The sequence below is a fragment of the Microplitis mediator genome, chromosome 10 (assembly GCF_029852145.1).
Source record: "Microplitis mediator isolate UGA2020A chromosome 10, iyMicMedi2.1, whole genome shotgun sequence".
Taxonomy (NCBI): Eukaryota; Metazoa; Arthropoda; class Insecta; order Hymenoptera; family Braconidae; genus Microplitis; species Microplitis mediator.
The window spans coordinates 16,256,668-16,274,915 of NC_079978.1; the positions used below are offsets into that span (position 1 = coordinate 16,256,668).

The 18,248-nt window shown below is 30.3% G+C and overlaps 3 protein-coding genes across 3 annotated transcripts; 1 reads left to right on the forward strand and 2 right to left on the reverse strand.

Annotated features, from left to right (window-relative positions):
* Positions 1-399: 399 nt before the first annotated feature.
* Positions 400-7,146, reverse strand: LOC130675682 (transcription factor SPT20 homolog). Its single transcript, XM_057481503.1, has 5 exons — positions 5,328-7,146; positions 4,506-4,763; positions 4,307-4,433; positions 4,010-4,165; positions 400-565 (listed from the first exon to the last, which is right to left on the reverse strand). The coding sequence occupies exons 1-5, from the start codon at positions 6,639-6,641 to the stop codon at positions 444-446; spliced, it is 1,977 nt and encodes a 658-aa protein (XP_057337486.1). The 5' UTR covers positions 6,642-7,146; the 3' UTR covers positions 400-443.
* A 126-nt stretch (positions 7,147-7,272) lies between these two features.
* LOC130675683 (protein takeout-like) lies at positions 7,273-9,736 on the forward strand. Its single transcript, XM_057481505.1, has 3 exons — positions 7,273-7,428; positions 8,732-8,972; positions 9,051-9,736. Exons 1-3 carry the CDS (start codon positions 7,365-7,367, stop codon positions 9,490-9,492), a joined length of 747 nt encoding a protein of 248 aa, XP_057337488.1. The 5' UTR covers positions 7,273-7,364; the 3' UTR covers positions 9,493-9,736.
* A 1,678-nt stretch (positions 9,737-11,414) lies between these two features.
* LOC130676373 (cyclin-T-like) lies at positions 11,415-12,518 on the reverse strand. The gene has a single exon (XM_057482525.1). The coding sequence runs from the start codon at positions 12,516-12,518 to the stop codon at positions 11,415-11,417; it is 1,104 nt and encodes a 367-aa protein (XP_057338508.1).
* Between the last annotated feature and the right edge of the window lie 5,730 nt (positions 12,519-18,248).

The window sequence follows — 18,248 nt, forward strand, 5'->3', positions numbered from 1 at the left end:
ACATATATATATATGAGATTACAATACGACCCGCGCTTTTCCTTTCATCGCTACATCTGTTTATTGTCATATGTTAACTTCTCTCTATATCTTTGGCTGTATTGTAAATTTTATTGTCTATTAACAATTTTTATTAAATATCCTGTGGGCCAACAAATAATTATTATAATTGTCAACCGAATCAATAGTTTTCAAGGACTCATAAATAATATGTTGGGTAACAATAGTTATGAATGTAATAAAAATAAAATTATGTTTAGTAACAAACAAATTTTGGTATCTCCCCCCCCCCAAAAAAAATAAAAAAAGAATTTATTAAAAATGTCAATATAAATATCTTTATTGAGTTTTCATAAATAATAATTGTTAAGATTTACAAATAAATAATAAAATTACATTGTCAATAAATAAATAAAAATTTTAAATAAATTTATAAATACTTATTAGTTATTTGGCAATTCTTTATACATTTTATAAATAATAGCATCGGTGACAGTATCATTAAGTATTTTTGTTGCCAGATCATCAGCTAACATCGCAGCAACCGCTTCCGCAGCCAATAAACCTGCAATCGGAAGTAACTATTGAAATTTCTTAATCATTCATTTATATTATATTATATATTTTGTTTTAGTTGTCATTGTTTTATTGTTTAGCATACAAAATTTTATTGTTTAGAAAAAGAAGAAAAGAAATTTATTATAATTTTTTTTTTAAGTGATTGTTGGACATCGAAATTACCACGTATTGTGTGCTAAATTTTCTTTTACGGTCTTTCATATCATCAACAAGTGTATATATAGCATATTACTGTAATATCATTTGAATGTTCTATCAAATTGATATTAAATGTAAATAATGAAAGTTTTTACTTTGTCCACGGAAAGAAATTTACGGTATCAATTACAATATATCATGAGAATGGTTTCCATATTGTACAGTAACAGGTTTTTTTGAATAGTTGGTTATAGGAATGGTACTCATACAAATTGTGGTAATCGTTCCTATCTGTGTGGGTTTCATTCCTTTAGGAATATATATATGATACCGGAATAGATTCTATTTCATTATGATAATCGCTTCTATACTACTATAGCAACCACTACCATACCACCATAGTAATCATTATCATAATATGTGGTATCGTTTACCATAGTACTATAGAAACGATTACCATGATGTATAGGGTTTATTCCCATATACACCTACACGGAAAAAATAGATAGGATCGGTTACTGTGCTACACAAGAATGATCGTAAATTATGTAAAAACGACCCATTCCTATTATAACGAGAACTAGTAATGTGCTAAGATTAATTTTATTATTTGGAAAGCGAATGGTGACTGAGTACGATCCAATATAGTAACCATTACTATGTTACACATTATGTCAAAAATATGACTAGTTATCGTGTTCACAGTCACCATTCGTTTTCCAGATAATACTGGTTCCTTTCAGCAGTCGATGTGTTACTATATAAAATAGGTATAGGTCCTGTGTGGAGATGCGAAAGACTCCCGGGACAAATGCGCTCATTGTCGTTTAGCATAGTAACCATTCCTGTGCTGGACAGGAACTGTTGCTTTCAGTCACATGCCTGAGTGCTGTTTACAACATTAGTGCCCGTTAAACAGTAGTCAGACATGTGACTGAAAGAGCAACAGTTCCTGTCCAGCACAGGAATGGCTACTATGTTGAACGACAATGAGCGCATTTGTCCAGGGAGTCTTTCGCATCTCCACACAGGACCTATACCTATTTTATATAGTAACACATCGACTGCTGACAGGAACCAGTATTTTCTGGAAAGCGAATAGTGACTGTGAACACGATAAGCAGTCATGTTTTCGACATAATGTGTAACATAGTAATGGTTGCTACAGTCGACTCTGTCTAAAGGTTCTCTACCTAAAGGTTCCCGCTGTCTATGGGTTCCAGGATACATTGCTTAAAGGTTCCCGGATATTCCCCCACCCGCTTTCTCGAGTGACGAATCACAATTCAGTTTTCGAGCGCTAACTTTAAATGCACGTTTTTTTGAGGTTATGTTTACTGCGCAATGTGTTCGTTTTAGCGTGCGCCTCAGCGCTCGAGGGGAATATATTGTAGGGGAAGTGCTGATGGTGGGGAGGGAACCTTTAGGCAATGGTCCTGTCCCGACATGGAACCTTTAGACAGAGTCGACTGTATGTAGGATCGCAGTAACCATTCCTATCTATCTTTTTCCGTGTACGAACCGTTCCAATGTGGATAAAAAATTTATTCCTATTTGACTATGAACGGAAAAAATTGTGGCTCAACTAACCCCAATATTGTAATAAAACAATGCAGTTGCTATTATTTCAATATGTACTAGAGGGTACTAGATAAATAGCACTGACTACTAAATTTATAGTAAACATTAATGACTGTAGATGGCATTACTACACGTGTGATTGGGTTATTCCAAGTTTATGCTGATATTTCTTTGCTTCTCCAACTTGTAGTAATCGTAGTAACCTTAACTACAGCTGTTGTAGCAACCGCAATTTTTTTTCATGTGGAAACTACTCCAATCGATGCCATAATTCAATCACCATACAACATAGGAACTGTTATCATAATAATAGGAATTGTTTCCATATTTATGGAGCTTTCCCCAGAAATTACGGGCGTATATCCCGTAATTCCAAATAATTATTACACGGAGAAAAATGTTGGCTCGAAAGCTACCAATTTTTCTTACGATGTCGACCAAACTTGAAACAACAAGTGAAGCATCCAAAAAATTATTATGCCGCATCACAACTATTATAATGTATGGAAGTAATTGTCATAAAAGCTTATCGATAAGTTTCTCGCGCCTACTAAGTATTGTAATACAGCATACCCTAGCAGACCTGAGTTACCGTAGATTCACGGTATTTTTACAGTAAATCTACCGTAGAATACCGTAAAATTCGAGTAGATTTACCGTAAATTACGGTAAATCCACCGTAAATTACTGTAAACCCACCGTAAATTGCGGTAAATCCACCGTAATTTACGGTAAATCGGTACTTTACGGTGGATTACCGTAAATTACGGCGGGTATACCGTAAATTTACCGTCGAATACGATAAATACCGTAAAAAAATTCGGGTGGATTACCGAATTACCGTAATTTACGGTGGATTACCGTATTTCCGTATTTTTCGGTAAATTCATCGTAAATTGCGGAAAATCCACCGTAAATTACGGTAAAACCACCGTAAATTACGGTAAAACCACCGTAAATTACGGTAAAGCCGCCGTAATTTACGGTAAATCGGTATTTTACGGTGGATTACCGTGATTTACGGTGGGTTTACCGTAATTTACCGTAATTTGGGTCCGTTAGGGTAATAATTTTTCGTATGAACATAATAATTTTTTGGATGCTTCACTTCCTGTTTCAAGTTTGGTCGACAGCGTAAGAAAAATTGGTAGGCTTCGAGCCAACATTTTTCTCCGTGTATTTTATATTTTCGATTGATTTAAACATTTTAATAACTTCAAGTAATTTGCTCTATATTTCAAGGAAAATTTTTATCATCAGCATAAGTAATTACTATTACATGACATTATTAATTTAATGGATCGGTAGTTATGTACATTTATCTCAATTTAGTTATTACTATGTACACAATTACATAATAATAAAGATTTTCATGGGTGTGCGTGTTGAAGTAACGCATTAAGAGTAACACCCATAATTAAATTGATAATATAATTTTATGAAAGTAAATTTATTTTTATTATATATTAAATAAAGTTTTATTGGCTGGTCATTAACCGTAACTTAATGAAAGTAGTAGCTTCACCAATAAAATAATTAATTGCTGTTTGATAATATTCCCAAGATGTCAATATCGTAACACTATAAAACTAAATCGTCCGAGTACTTTCATCGAAGGAATTTCACTGATCACGGTGCAATGCTCGCGATGCCGTGACGAATGAAAGATCGACTTTTAAATCAACACACTTATATATATCTATATACATACCTTGAGTTAAAATTTCTTCTACTGGCCCATTCTCGTCCATACCCTGAAGAGTGACATTCTTGTTATTGGCTTCAAGTTTTGCCCTCGCTGCACGTACGATCATCGTTGTATTTCCAGTCTTCTTTAGTTCAACAGTGAACTCTCCGGTCACATCCGCTAATTGTTTAAAAATTATATTCAATGTAATTTCAAGTCAATAAATTAATTCACAAAATTAGTAGACTTGATAAACGTAAAAAGAAAAATATTAATTAAAAAATTTGATTAAATTTATATTTTTTCTTATTAAACTCTTACTAAATTGTCCATCAAGTACTCCATTGCCTCGTAAAACCTGATTTCCAACTTTTCCCATAAGGACATAATCTGATTTAATTTTTAGTAGAGGAGCATGAATTTTCATGATCACATGGATAATGTCGTCCTTAATTACAAAAAAAAAGAAAAATAAACAAACTGTTTATTATTTAAAACACTTATAATTAATAATATTTACTTCGTTCTCATCTTCACTATGAGCGCGCTTCGATCTTTTTCCATCAAATACTTTACGCTCGGATTCATTTCCATAGTGATATGTTATTTCCATTCCTTCTTCAAAGTAACCTTGTTTTTCTTGAAAATCTTTAGCATACCGAATTAAATCTTTTATTCTTCTAGTCTCTTCAGCAGTTCTTACTGCATCATTTCTCTTGAGCAATAATTCACTGTCTGTGAAATTATGAATTATAAATCTGCGATGATTATCCAAATCCTATTAAAGTAAATAATATTAATAATAATGATAAGATAAGTTAAGAATATTCTGAGGCGATACCCCCGTAATAACCGTACTAAAAATTTTATAATTAATTAAAAAAAAAAAAAAATTGAAGCATTAGGTGAAAAAAATGTAATTATAATTTTTCCAGAATATATGTAGGTTTTAAAAAAAATTACTCGCAGTTCTTCTAAATCTTATTTTTATTGAAATTTCAGAAAACTGTAAGTAATTCTTTTTCAAATCTATATCATAAAAAAATTATATAGTTAAGTTCGCAAAAGAATGATCTTTTCTCCCACTACTTGGCTATGATGAAGTTTATGAATTTGCACTAACGTGCATGCGCAACAATGAATTAATCGTAGAAAATGGTGGGTAAAAAATCATTCTTTTACAGACTTAACTATAATTACGTTGTCTTTTTTTCAACTAGTACTTTAATTTTTTTTTAAATAATTAATTAAATTTTAATAAGCTTATAATAGTTTAACATCATTGGACATTTAAAATGTGTGGGGTACTGTTTGAGATTGTTATAGTGAAATGTTCAATAACCTTCATTACGTCTTCAAGACGATAAACCGTTTTGTCTCTTGTTGATTCAATTCTTAAATTACCAAAACGACGCATTTTATTATCGTTTTGGTCAGCATAAACAATATCAACGTATCCAGGTTGATTTTCTAATCTTGATGATGATCCCGTATTTGTTGACTTAACATCAATACTTTCTACATCTTTTTCTTCATGAACACACGGTGGTTTAGATCCTAAGTTTAGAGAAAATCGTACTGGATTTCCTTTATTTGTGAATGTTCTTTGAGTTTCAATATTAGTTTCTGTTGCAATACTATCTTGAGGAGTAGCTTGATAACTATAAACTCTAGGTCTTTGGTTATCTTGTAGTTTTCTTTGATGTTCGTAATTCGACTGACGATCTTGAGGAGTAGCTTGATAACTATGAACTCTAGGTCTTTGGTTATCTTGTAGTTTTCTTTGATGCTCGTAATTTGACTGACGATCTTGAGGAGTAGCTTGATAACTATGAACTCTAGGTCTTTGGTTATCTTGTAATCTCTTTTGATTTTCATAATTTGACTGACTTTGAGCATAAACTAAATACAGATCTTGATCTTGAGACTCTTTGTTTCTATTAACTGGAACTGTTTTAGAGGTTGTTGAGTAATCAGCCATTGGCTGAGGATGACGTTGATAATGGAATTGATAATGTCCACGATCACCGTTAGTTCTTTGTTCATTTCTTTTATTATCAAACTCTTGTTGCATTGGATAATTTTGATCCCGTCGTTGTTGGTATTGCTGACTAGTATATCGTTGATTATTATTATTATATCTCTGTTGACTTTGTTGATTATTATTATAATAAGTTTTTTGAGACGGATCGTTTGTATATTGATCCTGCCTATCAGAAGTTTTGAATGTTTCTATTGATTGAACTTTAAATTGTTCATTATCTTGAGTTTTTGGCTCTTTTACAACCGTATGAAATCTATATCTGATTGAATCAATAACATTTCGATCAGAATAACTGACATAACCAGCTTCATGTTCACTTAAATTAGACTTAACTCTTCCTTTTCCAATATGAATACTTTCTAATGTTGATTGATTAAGACCAACAATTTCAATATTATTTAAAATAATTCGATAATTTGTTTTATTTTGTGATTGGTCAACTTTAACAACAGGGATACGTAATGGATCCAAAGGACCAATATTCGTTAATCCCCCATTTAGGAGCTTTGACCAAAGTGTTTGAGACATTTCTAGTAAATTTATATTACCAAGACTAGTCTTGCTGATTGATGCAATCAGCAAATATAAAATAATTAATTTCATTTTAATCATTATTATATTCAATGTCTTTAGTTTTCCGAATGAATACTGGTTGATAAATAATTAAACAAGTAATAGCAATTATAACAATAATCGTAAGAACACCCGAGATCACAATACACATTCAATTATTTAAGCTCAATAAATAATAATTTTTTTTTGTTAAATATAAAATCACGCGAGATTTGTGATTACTTCGAAGATCAAGATAAAGACTGTAAGTTGATAATTAACCACATGTGGTTTTTATAGAGAATCGGTTGATAAAAGAGGGTAAAAATCTGGGCCATGGACTACTATTATAAAGTATATTATGTTTGTTTTGATCTTAAACTATTTAGTCTCTCTTTATTTTTTATATTTAACTGCTAAAGTAATAGAGGGCAAGGCTTTTTTTTTGACCTTACATCTACAACTATATCATATCAATAATTACAATCATGTAATTTACATTACATCAACGGCTTCTGAATTTTTGATGATTTAGCTATAAAAGTTTAAACAAAACTTAACTTCTTTGTCATTTAATGCATTATTTAAATTATTACAAAAATGTTGGCCAATAAAAGATAGTCACGTTTATTTTTTGTGTATCTGTACGTTGAGAAATAAAAATAAATGCCTCAGCAAATTAATTTAAGTGATTATTGAATCATATAGTTGGCACGTATTAATCATTTAGTATACATTTTTTTTTACGTACGAAATTTAATTACACGTTTAGTTGCAATTAAAATGTCTCAGTGGAAGTTACTTATTCTGTTATCCCTTTTAACTATAAGTAAATGTGTAGAAGTTCGTAAGTTTTATTGATTTTTTTTTTAAATTCATTATAGTTAACTATTATTATATATATATATATATATATATATATATATATATATATATATATATATATATATATATATATATATATTAGTGGTCGAAAATGTATTCACAATAATGTTTTCGAGGTTGTTGAGCTTGAAAACAACGGGAAGTTTTAGGGCTGGCAGGGTCAACTGATAGACCGATTTTTTTCTACGTTTTCATCCGGTAAAACGAAGAAAAAAAATTTTTTCGGTATTTTCCATTAATCATTCTTATAGGAAATTTAATTCTCTACAAAAAAGTATTCAAATAGTTTTTTCGTAATCCTAACGATTAAAAAGTTATTGAGCTTTAAGTACTCGTTACTAAGTAAATTTGAAGGAAGATAGTTTGAGCAACTCTTGGATGGAATTGACACCATTACTAGATAATTTATTTTATTTTTATAGATTTGAAATAATTCTCAATTTTTTTAAAACTTTTTTGGTCACTGCATGTATTTATTTCGAAATTAATCAAACTCTAAACTGTTTATAATAATTAAATAATTTAATAATCGTTAATATAATTATGAAAAATTTTTCTTATTACAATTTGGATATTTTTTCCTATGATCAGCAACTATTTGTAACAGATATTGTTTCTGTTCTTCATCTTTTGTCCTAATTCATTATATTTTTCAACTAAAGCTAGTACTTGCGGATGGATACTGAATTTAATTTTCTTCATATCTAATTAAATTTTCTTTTATTGCGAATATTTAAAGCTCAATAACTTTTTACCCGTTAGGATTACGAAAAAACTAATTCAATATTTTTTTGTAGAGAATTAAATTTCCTACAAGAATAATTGATGGAAAATTCAGAGAAAAATTTTTTTGGTAGTTTTACCGGATGAAAACGTAAAAAAAAATTTTTTACGTGTTGTTTAAATGGGAAAATATAAATGTATTGAGCTTCTTGAAGAATTGAGATATCAAGCTGCACTTTGGAGGGTATTTTTTTTATACCTTAGAGAAGCTTTTGAGATAATAGCCCTTGAAAAAAAAAAAAATGTTTTTTTTGGACCACTCTAATATATATATCTATCTTTAATTTAAGAATTAAACAAAACTTGGACTTGTATCCTTCAATCAGTATATCAACACAAAATAGACTTGTGAGTCAGAGTCCTCGATGAGGAATCTAGGCGACATGAGTCTATTTTCAACTAAATTATATTATGCCTGCCGGTGTAATGTTTACTTTTTTTTTTTTATTTATATACATAATTTTTTTTTTTTAAATAAATAGCATCATTTCTCAAGATATGTCATCGCAGTGACTTGCATTTGAATGAATGCGTAAAACATAGTGTAGAAGCTATCAAACCACGCTTACGAGTTGGAATTAAAGAACTGAATATTCCATCATGTGAACCATTAAAGATTTCAAAAATAAATATAAGTCAATCAGCAGCGACTATTGCTGTTAAATTTGTTTGCACAAATATTTTAATCAACGGAGGAACTCATTTTGTGCTAAAAAAAGTCAAGTAATTATTTATTTTTTTTTAAATTATTAATTATTATTATTTTTAATCTAATTCTATAATTTTTTCAAAAATATTTAGCATTGATTTCGATAAAAATCAAATTCAATTAAAAATTTTTTTTCCTCGACTGTCGATGACTTCGGACTATGACATAAATGGAAGAATTATGATGATACCAATTAGAGGACAAGGTCAATGTCAAGGAAATTTCAGTGAAATAAATGCTGATATAATGATTCAGGGTGAACGTTATGAAAATAATATAGATAAAAAAATATATTTTAAAATAAAAGATGTATTGACTGATTTTGATGTCGGGCATGCTAATATGAATTTAGATAATTCGTTTAATCGTGATAAAACATTGGCATTAGGAATGAATACGTTTTTAAGAGACAATTGGAAAACTGTTGCTGTGGATATGAAACCAGCAATTGGAAATAATATTGCTGATTTAGTAAAAAAATATTCAGAAGAAATATTTTCTAAATATCCATTAGATTTACTTTTACCACTATAATTTTAAATAGTTTATATGTTTGATTATAAAATATTATTTAGTAATATTAAATACCCGTAAGTTGATAAATATTCTATATTTATTTATCTATATAAATATTCTATAAAATATTCTAATAATTGAATGTTAATAAAAATTTAACACCATAGTCCTTTTAAATTATTGTTAATAATATTTTTTAAGTAAGGATCTTTGATGAATGTCATACTATCACGCTGAGAATAAAATTTTTCAAAAAGCAATACTTAATTCAAGAATTTTACTTTCTTGAATATATTCAAATGGAACTATAGTTCCAAGAAATTATTTTCTTCAATAAAGTAAAATAATCACTTGATTCAAGGCTTTTATTTATACTTGTTTTAGACATAGAAAAAAATTTGATTTTGTGAAAAAAACATTATTAGACATGCCTTTTTTTATTGCACGCCTCGGACGCGATAGCGGGAGAGGTTGTGCTCTATAATCGACTTGTCGTAAAAACGGGATTTACCTACCTTTAATCATTTCTGCTAATTTCATAATTCGCCTCTGTGGAAAAAAAAGTACACCAATGTCTAAAGCAATTTCTAAAGAATAATTTGGATTTAATTAAAAATTTCATTAAGCTACACTATAATAAGAAAAAAAATTATTTAACATGAGACTAGTTGGACGTCAATTGGGATGTCCGTGTGTGAGCAAGATATCTCTCGAAAAACTCAATTAATCAGTCCAATTTTTTTTTTCAATAGCTTCAGATTTTAGTAGAATAGAAGCCTTTTGAATATTACTACTGTAGTCCTTCTCGTTCATTTATTATCAATTAAAAACTGAAAACTGATTATGTTTACTAATGCTTAATCCGCCACTTTTCCCCCACAAATATAAGTAGGCATGATTATCATGAAACTTTGCTGATATTATAAGGCTCCACTTTACCATCAGATAAATTTTTTTTGTTTTCTTATATCGTGTGACAAGTCGACTTGCCAACTGTTATCTAATTAACTAAATTTAAAAAAAAAAATAAGGAAAGTCTAGATGTTTATTAAAAAATTTTGTAATAAAGAAAAAACATTAATAATTAATTTTATTATAATATGAGCGTTCGAGGCGTGCACTTTTGGATTTTCCAAATTTTTTTAAATTTTATATATGTGCAATTATTTTTTTTTTTTAATTAAATTCTAGAAAAATACATTTGAGAATTTTTAATTGTCCGCTAACTTCAGGATCATATATTTTTTTTAAATTTTTTATTCGAAGATAATTTTTATTTTTTAAAATTAGAAAGTGATATTTTGAATTAAATTTTTGATTTTTATTCTGCATTCATTAAAAAATTTTATAAAAATTTAATTTGGAAAAATTAACTAAGTATAAGTGTAGTAGACATCCGACAATTTTTTAATTACATCTAAAAAAATTATATAATTAAAGTAATGGAATTTTTAAAAAATGCATCTACTGAATTTCGAATTGTCTAAATATGAATTTTTTTTTTTTATTTTGTAAACATTTTAATTTATTATTTCAAAGTTTTAAAAATTGTCAGATGTTCGCTAACTTTACTGTCATAAAAATTAATTATTACTCTTAAAATAAAATTACTTATATAAAATAATTAACTATATTAAAATCAAAACAAAAAGAGGATTTCGTTTTATTAATATTTTATTTTTCAAAAGACATGATTAAATCTATGGTGCATTATCATTAACTTTAATTACATTAATATTTAATTTTTTACAAAAAATATATTAAACTTATTAAATAAAAAGTAAATTTTTAAAATATAATTTACTATTTCACTATTTACTATTTACATGAAATACTTAATATTTAATTTATGAAAATAATAAAACCTACAATAATATTTTACTATAAAAAATAATTGGATGATAAATAATTATGTACAAAAAATTATAAACTTATTAAAACTACAAAAACTTACGTCTTTTAGCAGAACACAAAATACTGCCCATGTCGTAATTATTTTGACGCTTACGGCTGTGGTCCAGACCCGCTACAGTTGAGGGTACAAGTTGGCAGGTACTTCCAATGGAATTATCCTGAACTTCTACATCAGGAGGTGAAGAAGTCGATGACCCATCTGACTCAGATTTTTTCTTCATCAGTCTATCACGATACTCGTGATAGCTGATTTTTCGTCGAGTCCTTGGTTTCTCGACTTCAGGGTTACCGGAAACATTTTCTGGATCCGATGAACTGGGGGTCGTCGCTATCCGATTCACTGCACTCACTTTGACCGATGGATTTTTAAATAATCCCATCACCCGGTTTTTTATTCTGGGTGACATTTTATCTAAAACCGCTTTGAACTCCCTGTCCATCTTAATCAGCAAATCGAACGTCACTTTCGTATCGAGTAGCCAAAACCAAAGATTCCCGTCTATGACTTGAGGAATCTTCCACTGCGACGATTGGATGGTGAAATAAATACAGAATGACGCCACAACTGCCGGTTTATATTTCAGGCACATTGATGTCATCTGTAATGTATAATTAGCCATCTGCAGAAAAATCTTGCATAATTCCTTGCAAGCTTTTATTTCCCCACAGAATTTCTTGATGTAATGATGAGGGTGGCTAACCCCCATCTTAAATCCAAGTGTTGCCAGAAGAAGTTGCTCATTTGAAGTTAGTGCCTTGACCTTCTCCTGGTTCTCGGCAAAAGTAGTGTCCAGTTGGTGAACTTCGTATTTGTTTAGGCAGACATGAAGAGCGCTGATGACCGCCTGCGATTTTTGTGGCTCTTCTTCCACCTTTGCCGCCAAAAAAATCGCCGCCGTGGCAATTTCATACCGGTGAAACTTGGCTAATGAATGGTGAATAAAGAATCTGTGCATGTACACAATGGCAGTATGTACACAGACTTCTGACAATTTTAGCCGCTTGCCCAAATCAGTTATTAGGTAAGCGGCTTGTTGTTTATGATCTAGCTCTTTCTCCGCGCTGATGCCATCCTTGGAACTTGGAGAGTTCTTCAACTCTTCTTTGTTAAAATACCACTTTTGAGCCATTTTTGTTCACGATTTTTCACTGTCAATTTAACTTCACTGGAAACTTTCTTACTTTACACTGGAACAGCTTATGCACTTTGAAATAACACAATTTTGTTTTTTCCGTAACTTTTAAAATATTCTCAGTCGAACTGTTGGGTATGGAGTTCGAGAATAAAGTGAGGAAATATTGACAAGACACTGAAATTTAAGGGATTTTATAACAAAAGAAATTGTCACGACAATGGGTATGGGGGTAATTAAAAAGTAATAGTTTGGGGCTGAAAAAATGTACCTGAGGTAATTAGGAAAAGGTAATTAGACTTATGACTCAAAATATTATGGTCATTAAGGTCTGCGTATTCACGTGTGAACGTAATTACTATTCCTGTGAAAGACCAAATGGCAAATAATTAAGTTTATCATTAAATATTTATGCCGGAGTCTCAAATAATGGATTTAAAATTTTCTGAAAATTAGAGTATACGGGAATAAATTACCTGTGTACATTAAGAGGCGACAAATAACATAATCCCTCGCGGATTCGGGGTTACTGTGAAATCACAGTGAAATCAATTTTACCGTAAGTTTACTGTGTATTGATGGTAATTTCATAGTGAATTCACTGTCGTTTTGTGCCATTTCGTCACTCTGGTTATATAGTAATTTTACAGTAATTTTATGGTAGTTCCATAGTGATTTCACTTGTGATTCTTTTGTAGGTTTAGAATTAAATTACCATACTTTCATGATAATTTTACTGTCGATCAGCTATCGATTTATGGTAACCCAACAATGGTAACACTGAGGCTTTATCATGGGTTCACAGTCAGTTTATCGTGATTTCACTACGAATTCACTGTGATTCCATAGTAATCTGATAGTGTTAACTCTGTGACTTTACAATAGTTTCACAGTCAGTTCATAGTGGTTTAACCATGAATTTACCGTGATCCCATGACAACCTAGTAGTATTAGCACTGTGACTCTATGATATTTTCACAGCAAATTATTAGTGTTTTCTCCATGATTTCACTCTACTTTGATAGTGATCTGATACGGTACATCTATCATTAATCCAATTTCAAAATCAAAATTTGAATTTTTAATGTCATTAATCGATAGAAATGGAATTAAAAAAAAAATAACATCAATTATTTCATAAATGCTCCTATAATTATTTGTAAGTTTAGCAAATATTTGGGCACATATGTATTTTATTTATTATAAATTTAGCTATTTTAGGAATTTCCGAGCGAAACTTTATCTGTAATTATCTAATTTAGTTAATTTTATAAAAGCTTAAGACGGTAAAATTCTTCAGAATTATGACAAAAAATAAATAAATAAAAAAATTGAATAACTTTTTTTTTAAAACTGTATAAATTGAATTTAAACTACTGCAAAAAATAAAGAGAACATCATTTAGATTAATATTTCAATAGTAAATATTTATTATTTATCATAATTAAAAATAAAATATTCTTAAATTAAGAAAACTTGATGATTTACAAATGAAGGCAAAAATTTTTTTTGATAAATATCGAATTCTTTTAATTTTATAGTATTTAATAAAATAATTTTTCTTATAGCTTAATCTTGAGTATATATAGTATTGAATAGCATGAAGTAACAGATTAAATATTTAGTTCCGAATGCGTGTGGTGGCCGAGCGGGCTAAAGTACATGACTTAAGCTGCTCTCAATCGAAAGGTCGGCAGTTCGAGTCCCATCATGCGTTAAAAAAAAAAAAAAATTCCTTCTTTACCGAGGGTAAAAAAATAGCAGTTAATCCTCCAGAGGAATTACATGAAGACGTACAAAGGGATACTAAATAATTTTTTTAAACAAGAAGAATTATTTATTGAAAAACCAAGATTAGGATTATTGTTGCTATTATAATATTATTATTAATTTTATTATTATTATCTTTGAATCAATAAATATAGGATCTCAATATTGCCCCTAAATCTCGATGAAAACTAAGCAGATCCAGGATTAAATGATTAAGAAATCACAGTAATATTACTGTCAATTCACAGCGATATTATTGTGATTTCACGAAGAATCTATAGTAAGACTGCTGTGAAATCACTGTATGATCACGGTATTATTACTGAGAAAGCATGACTGAAGCACTGCAGATCCATCATAAACTGATAGTGAAATCACTGTAAATACACAGTAATACTACTGTCAACTTACAGCTATACTACTGTAAATTGACTGTTATGCTATTGTGATTCTACTATGAATCGATGGTGAAATCATCATAAAATTACCATCGGATGATAATTATCACACAGTAAGCAAATGGCACAAAGTTACAGTGATTTCACTGTCATTTCACTATGGGTTCACTATCTTTCCACTATGATTTCACCGAAATTTCACCATGATTTCGGAGTAATCCCGAGTCCGCGAGGGTATGACGGTCATCAGTAAATAGTATCATTCTGAATAATAATTCTTTCATTTACAATTCAAACGTAAATAATTATAAAATAAATATTAAAATTTATTGTCTATCCAGGAAAAATTAATTGCACGCCTCGAACGCGAAGCGGCGAGGTTGTGCTTTATAACGGACCTGTCAAGGTCACTTGACTTTTCCTCATTAAACTGTATATATTATTTTTATGGTTGATGGTTGAGGTGGCATTCGACGCGGCTTATAAAGTTTCAGAGCTGATTAGATTTTGGAATCAATCCATCGAGCAAATTAAAAGTTATCCAAATAAAACATTTTCGAAAAAATTTTATTTTTGAAATATCTCTGAACGCACCCTACCGATTAAGTTCAAATTTTTACGGCCTCAAGACATTAACAAGCCGCGTCGAATGACACCTCAACGATCAAAATCGGTTCATCCGTTCAAGAGTTATGAATATTTACATACATACATACGTACGTACGTACGTACGTACACACATACATACACTCGGACATCATCGTGAAATTAGTCAGGATAGCTTCCTAGGACCTCGAAACGTCGACATCTGATGGAAATTCGATTTTCGTAAATCGGACCGAAACCAATAACTTCCCGAATTTTTGAAAATTTACAATTTTCTTAGCGGGAAGTTAAAAAACTCGGTGAAAATTCTGCTAGGCTCTGGGCGCGAACTTCCGTCCTTCTGAGTGCTGGGTCCGAACGGTAGCTACTGGACGAACTAATGTTGAAGTGATACATTTATATGATCTACTTATTAAACAATGGGCATAGCCAAACTTGGGTAATCTTACCTTGGCCCAAGCCTGGCTTGCTATTGGATGGCCAAGGCTAGGTTATCCAGTCTTGGCCTAAGCCTGGGTAATCACAGTAACGGCCAGGACTGAGTACCCAATCTTCAGCCAAGCATGGGCCAATATAGGTGTGCCAAAGATAGGTTCCTCAGTGCTGGGCCAAGTAGGGCCCCGATAAAAAGTGTTTAGATCCAAGCATATATGATTGGATCCAAACAGTCAGATATGCTTGGATCCAAATTTTGGCGCGATCCAAACAGATCTGACAATATCCAATGAGATCTCACTATATCTAAGTATATCCAAACAGATCTTAAAATATCAAAAGCGATCAAAACAGATCTCAAAATATCCAAAGAGATTTAAACAGATCTCACTATATTCACGAATAAATAAGTGTATCCAAGCAGATCTGCGTAAATGTCGATCTTTAAAGAAATCTACATAGATTTAAGCACATATATCTAAAGAAATTTCACTACATTCTAATGAATGCATGTATAAATATATTATACTTTAGACCATTCTAAAAACAATACCCGGGTCAAAATTAAAACTTGATTTAGACTTGGCTTACTATTAAGTCAAAATTCGGCGCCGTTTTTCACAAGACAAACTTGACTTTTTTTACGGAGATATGGAATAAATTGAGTTTTCGCCTTGGTTTAGACTTAACTGGCTTACTTAGTCACGATTTAAGACGAAAAAGTTGAAATCAAGTCGAAATTGACTTGGTTTAGGCTTATTCGACTTGAATTTTAAGACGACAAAGTCCAGATTAAGTCGAAATTGACTTGGTTTAGACTTATTCGACTTAAATTATAAGGTGAAAAAGTCAAAACTAAGGTGAAATAATTTTTATATATTAAGGCGAAAGTAAGGCCAATCAATAACTTTTTTTCGACTTGGTTTAGCAAGTCTAAAGTAGGGTGAATTACTATCGTGCTCGAAGTAAAGACGAATAAGTTAAAAAAAAAACAAATAAGTTGAAATAAGTTCAAACTAAGATGAAAAAAGTTCAAAAAGTTCAAAAAAAATTTAATTCAAGCCGAAGAAGTCGAGATCTTAGCAAAAAATTGTCGGCAAATCGATAACTTCAAAAGAAAATAAGGTGCAGCGAGCCTAAATCAAGTTTTATTTTTGACCCGGGTATCTACACACATCTTGGATCTTATTGCTATTACCTCTTAATGCTTTTGATGAACCTACGTGTAACATACACTTATCCAAAAAATTAAAGAAACAAGAAAATTTTATAAATTTTTTAGTGATTTTTGGAAGGCTGTATTTTCGTGAAAAATGATCGTATCGAAAAAATTAAAAAAGCAAATTAAAGCTTGAAATCTCTAGTTTAAAGCTCTTCCAGCAAAATATTTTTTTGAGCCACGGTTTTTGCGGAATCATAAGAAAAAGGTCGAGTCAAAATTTTTCTAAATTTTTTGATTTTGTTTTTTAGGTCTACGGGACCGGGAAAAATTTTTTCAAAAAAACAAATTCATTGCTCGTTCAGGAAATTTATTCAGCTACAATTTGCTTTTTTTTGTTTCTCTTACAACAATTTGCTGCTGAGATATCAGCCTTCAAATGAAAAAGGATCCTTTTGACTTTGATTATTGATATCTCAGCAAGTAATGGTCACACAGTAATTTAAAGGGCAGTTTAATAAACTAGAATAAATCCCCTACAAACTCCATTTTTGATTTAAAAAAAAAAAAAATTTTTTTTCATCCTTGATATCCATTTGAAAAACCTTTAAAAAATGGCCATTTTCTGGTTTTTTAGTCGACTCATCACTACTCTGCAAATATTGATAAAAAAAATAATGTTGCCAGGTAATTTTACAGCTTAATGTACCCCCAAAAACCCTGGAAATTTTCAGATTGATCCATTGAACCGTTTGTCCGGTCAGATTGCTCAAAGTTTTACAAAACAATTAAAGGAACAAGTTTTGTTCCTTAATCTGTGTAATCGTTATCAAAATGAAAAAATCAATTTTTTTCGGATTTTCTTTCATTTTTGCGTTAATTATTCAGTAAATGTAAGGTAAAGAAAAAAAAAAAATTTTTTTCCGAAAAACGAAAAAAAAAAATAACCCCCCGAATAAAACATAAAAAAAAAAATTGAAAAAAATTCTTGTTTGGTCTCGTTTTTTGGAAAATGTTTTTTTTTTTTCCTCTTTACCTTACATTTACTGAATAACTAACGCAAAAATGAAAGAAATTCCAAAAAAAATTAATTTTTTCATTTTGGTAATGATTACACAAATTAAGGAACAAAACTTGTTCCTTTAATTGTTTTGTAAAACTTTGAGCAATCGGACCAGACAAACGGTTCAATGGATCAATCTGAAAATTTCCAGGGTTTTTGAGGGTACATTAAGCTGTAAAATTACCTGGCAACATTATTTTTTTTATCAATATTTGCAGAGTAGCGATGAGTTGACTAAAAAACCAGAAAATGACCATTTTTGTGGGTTTTTCAAATGGATATCAAGGATGAAAAAA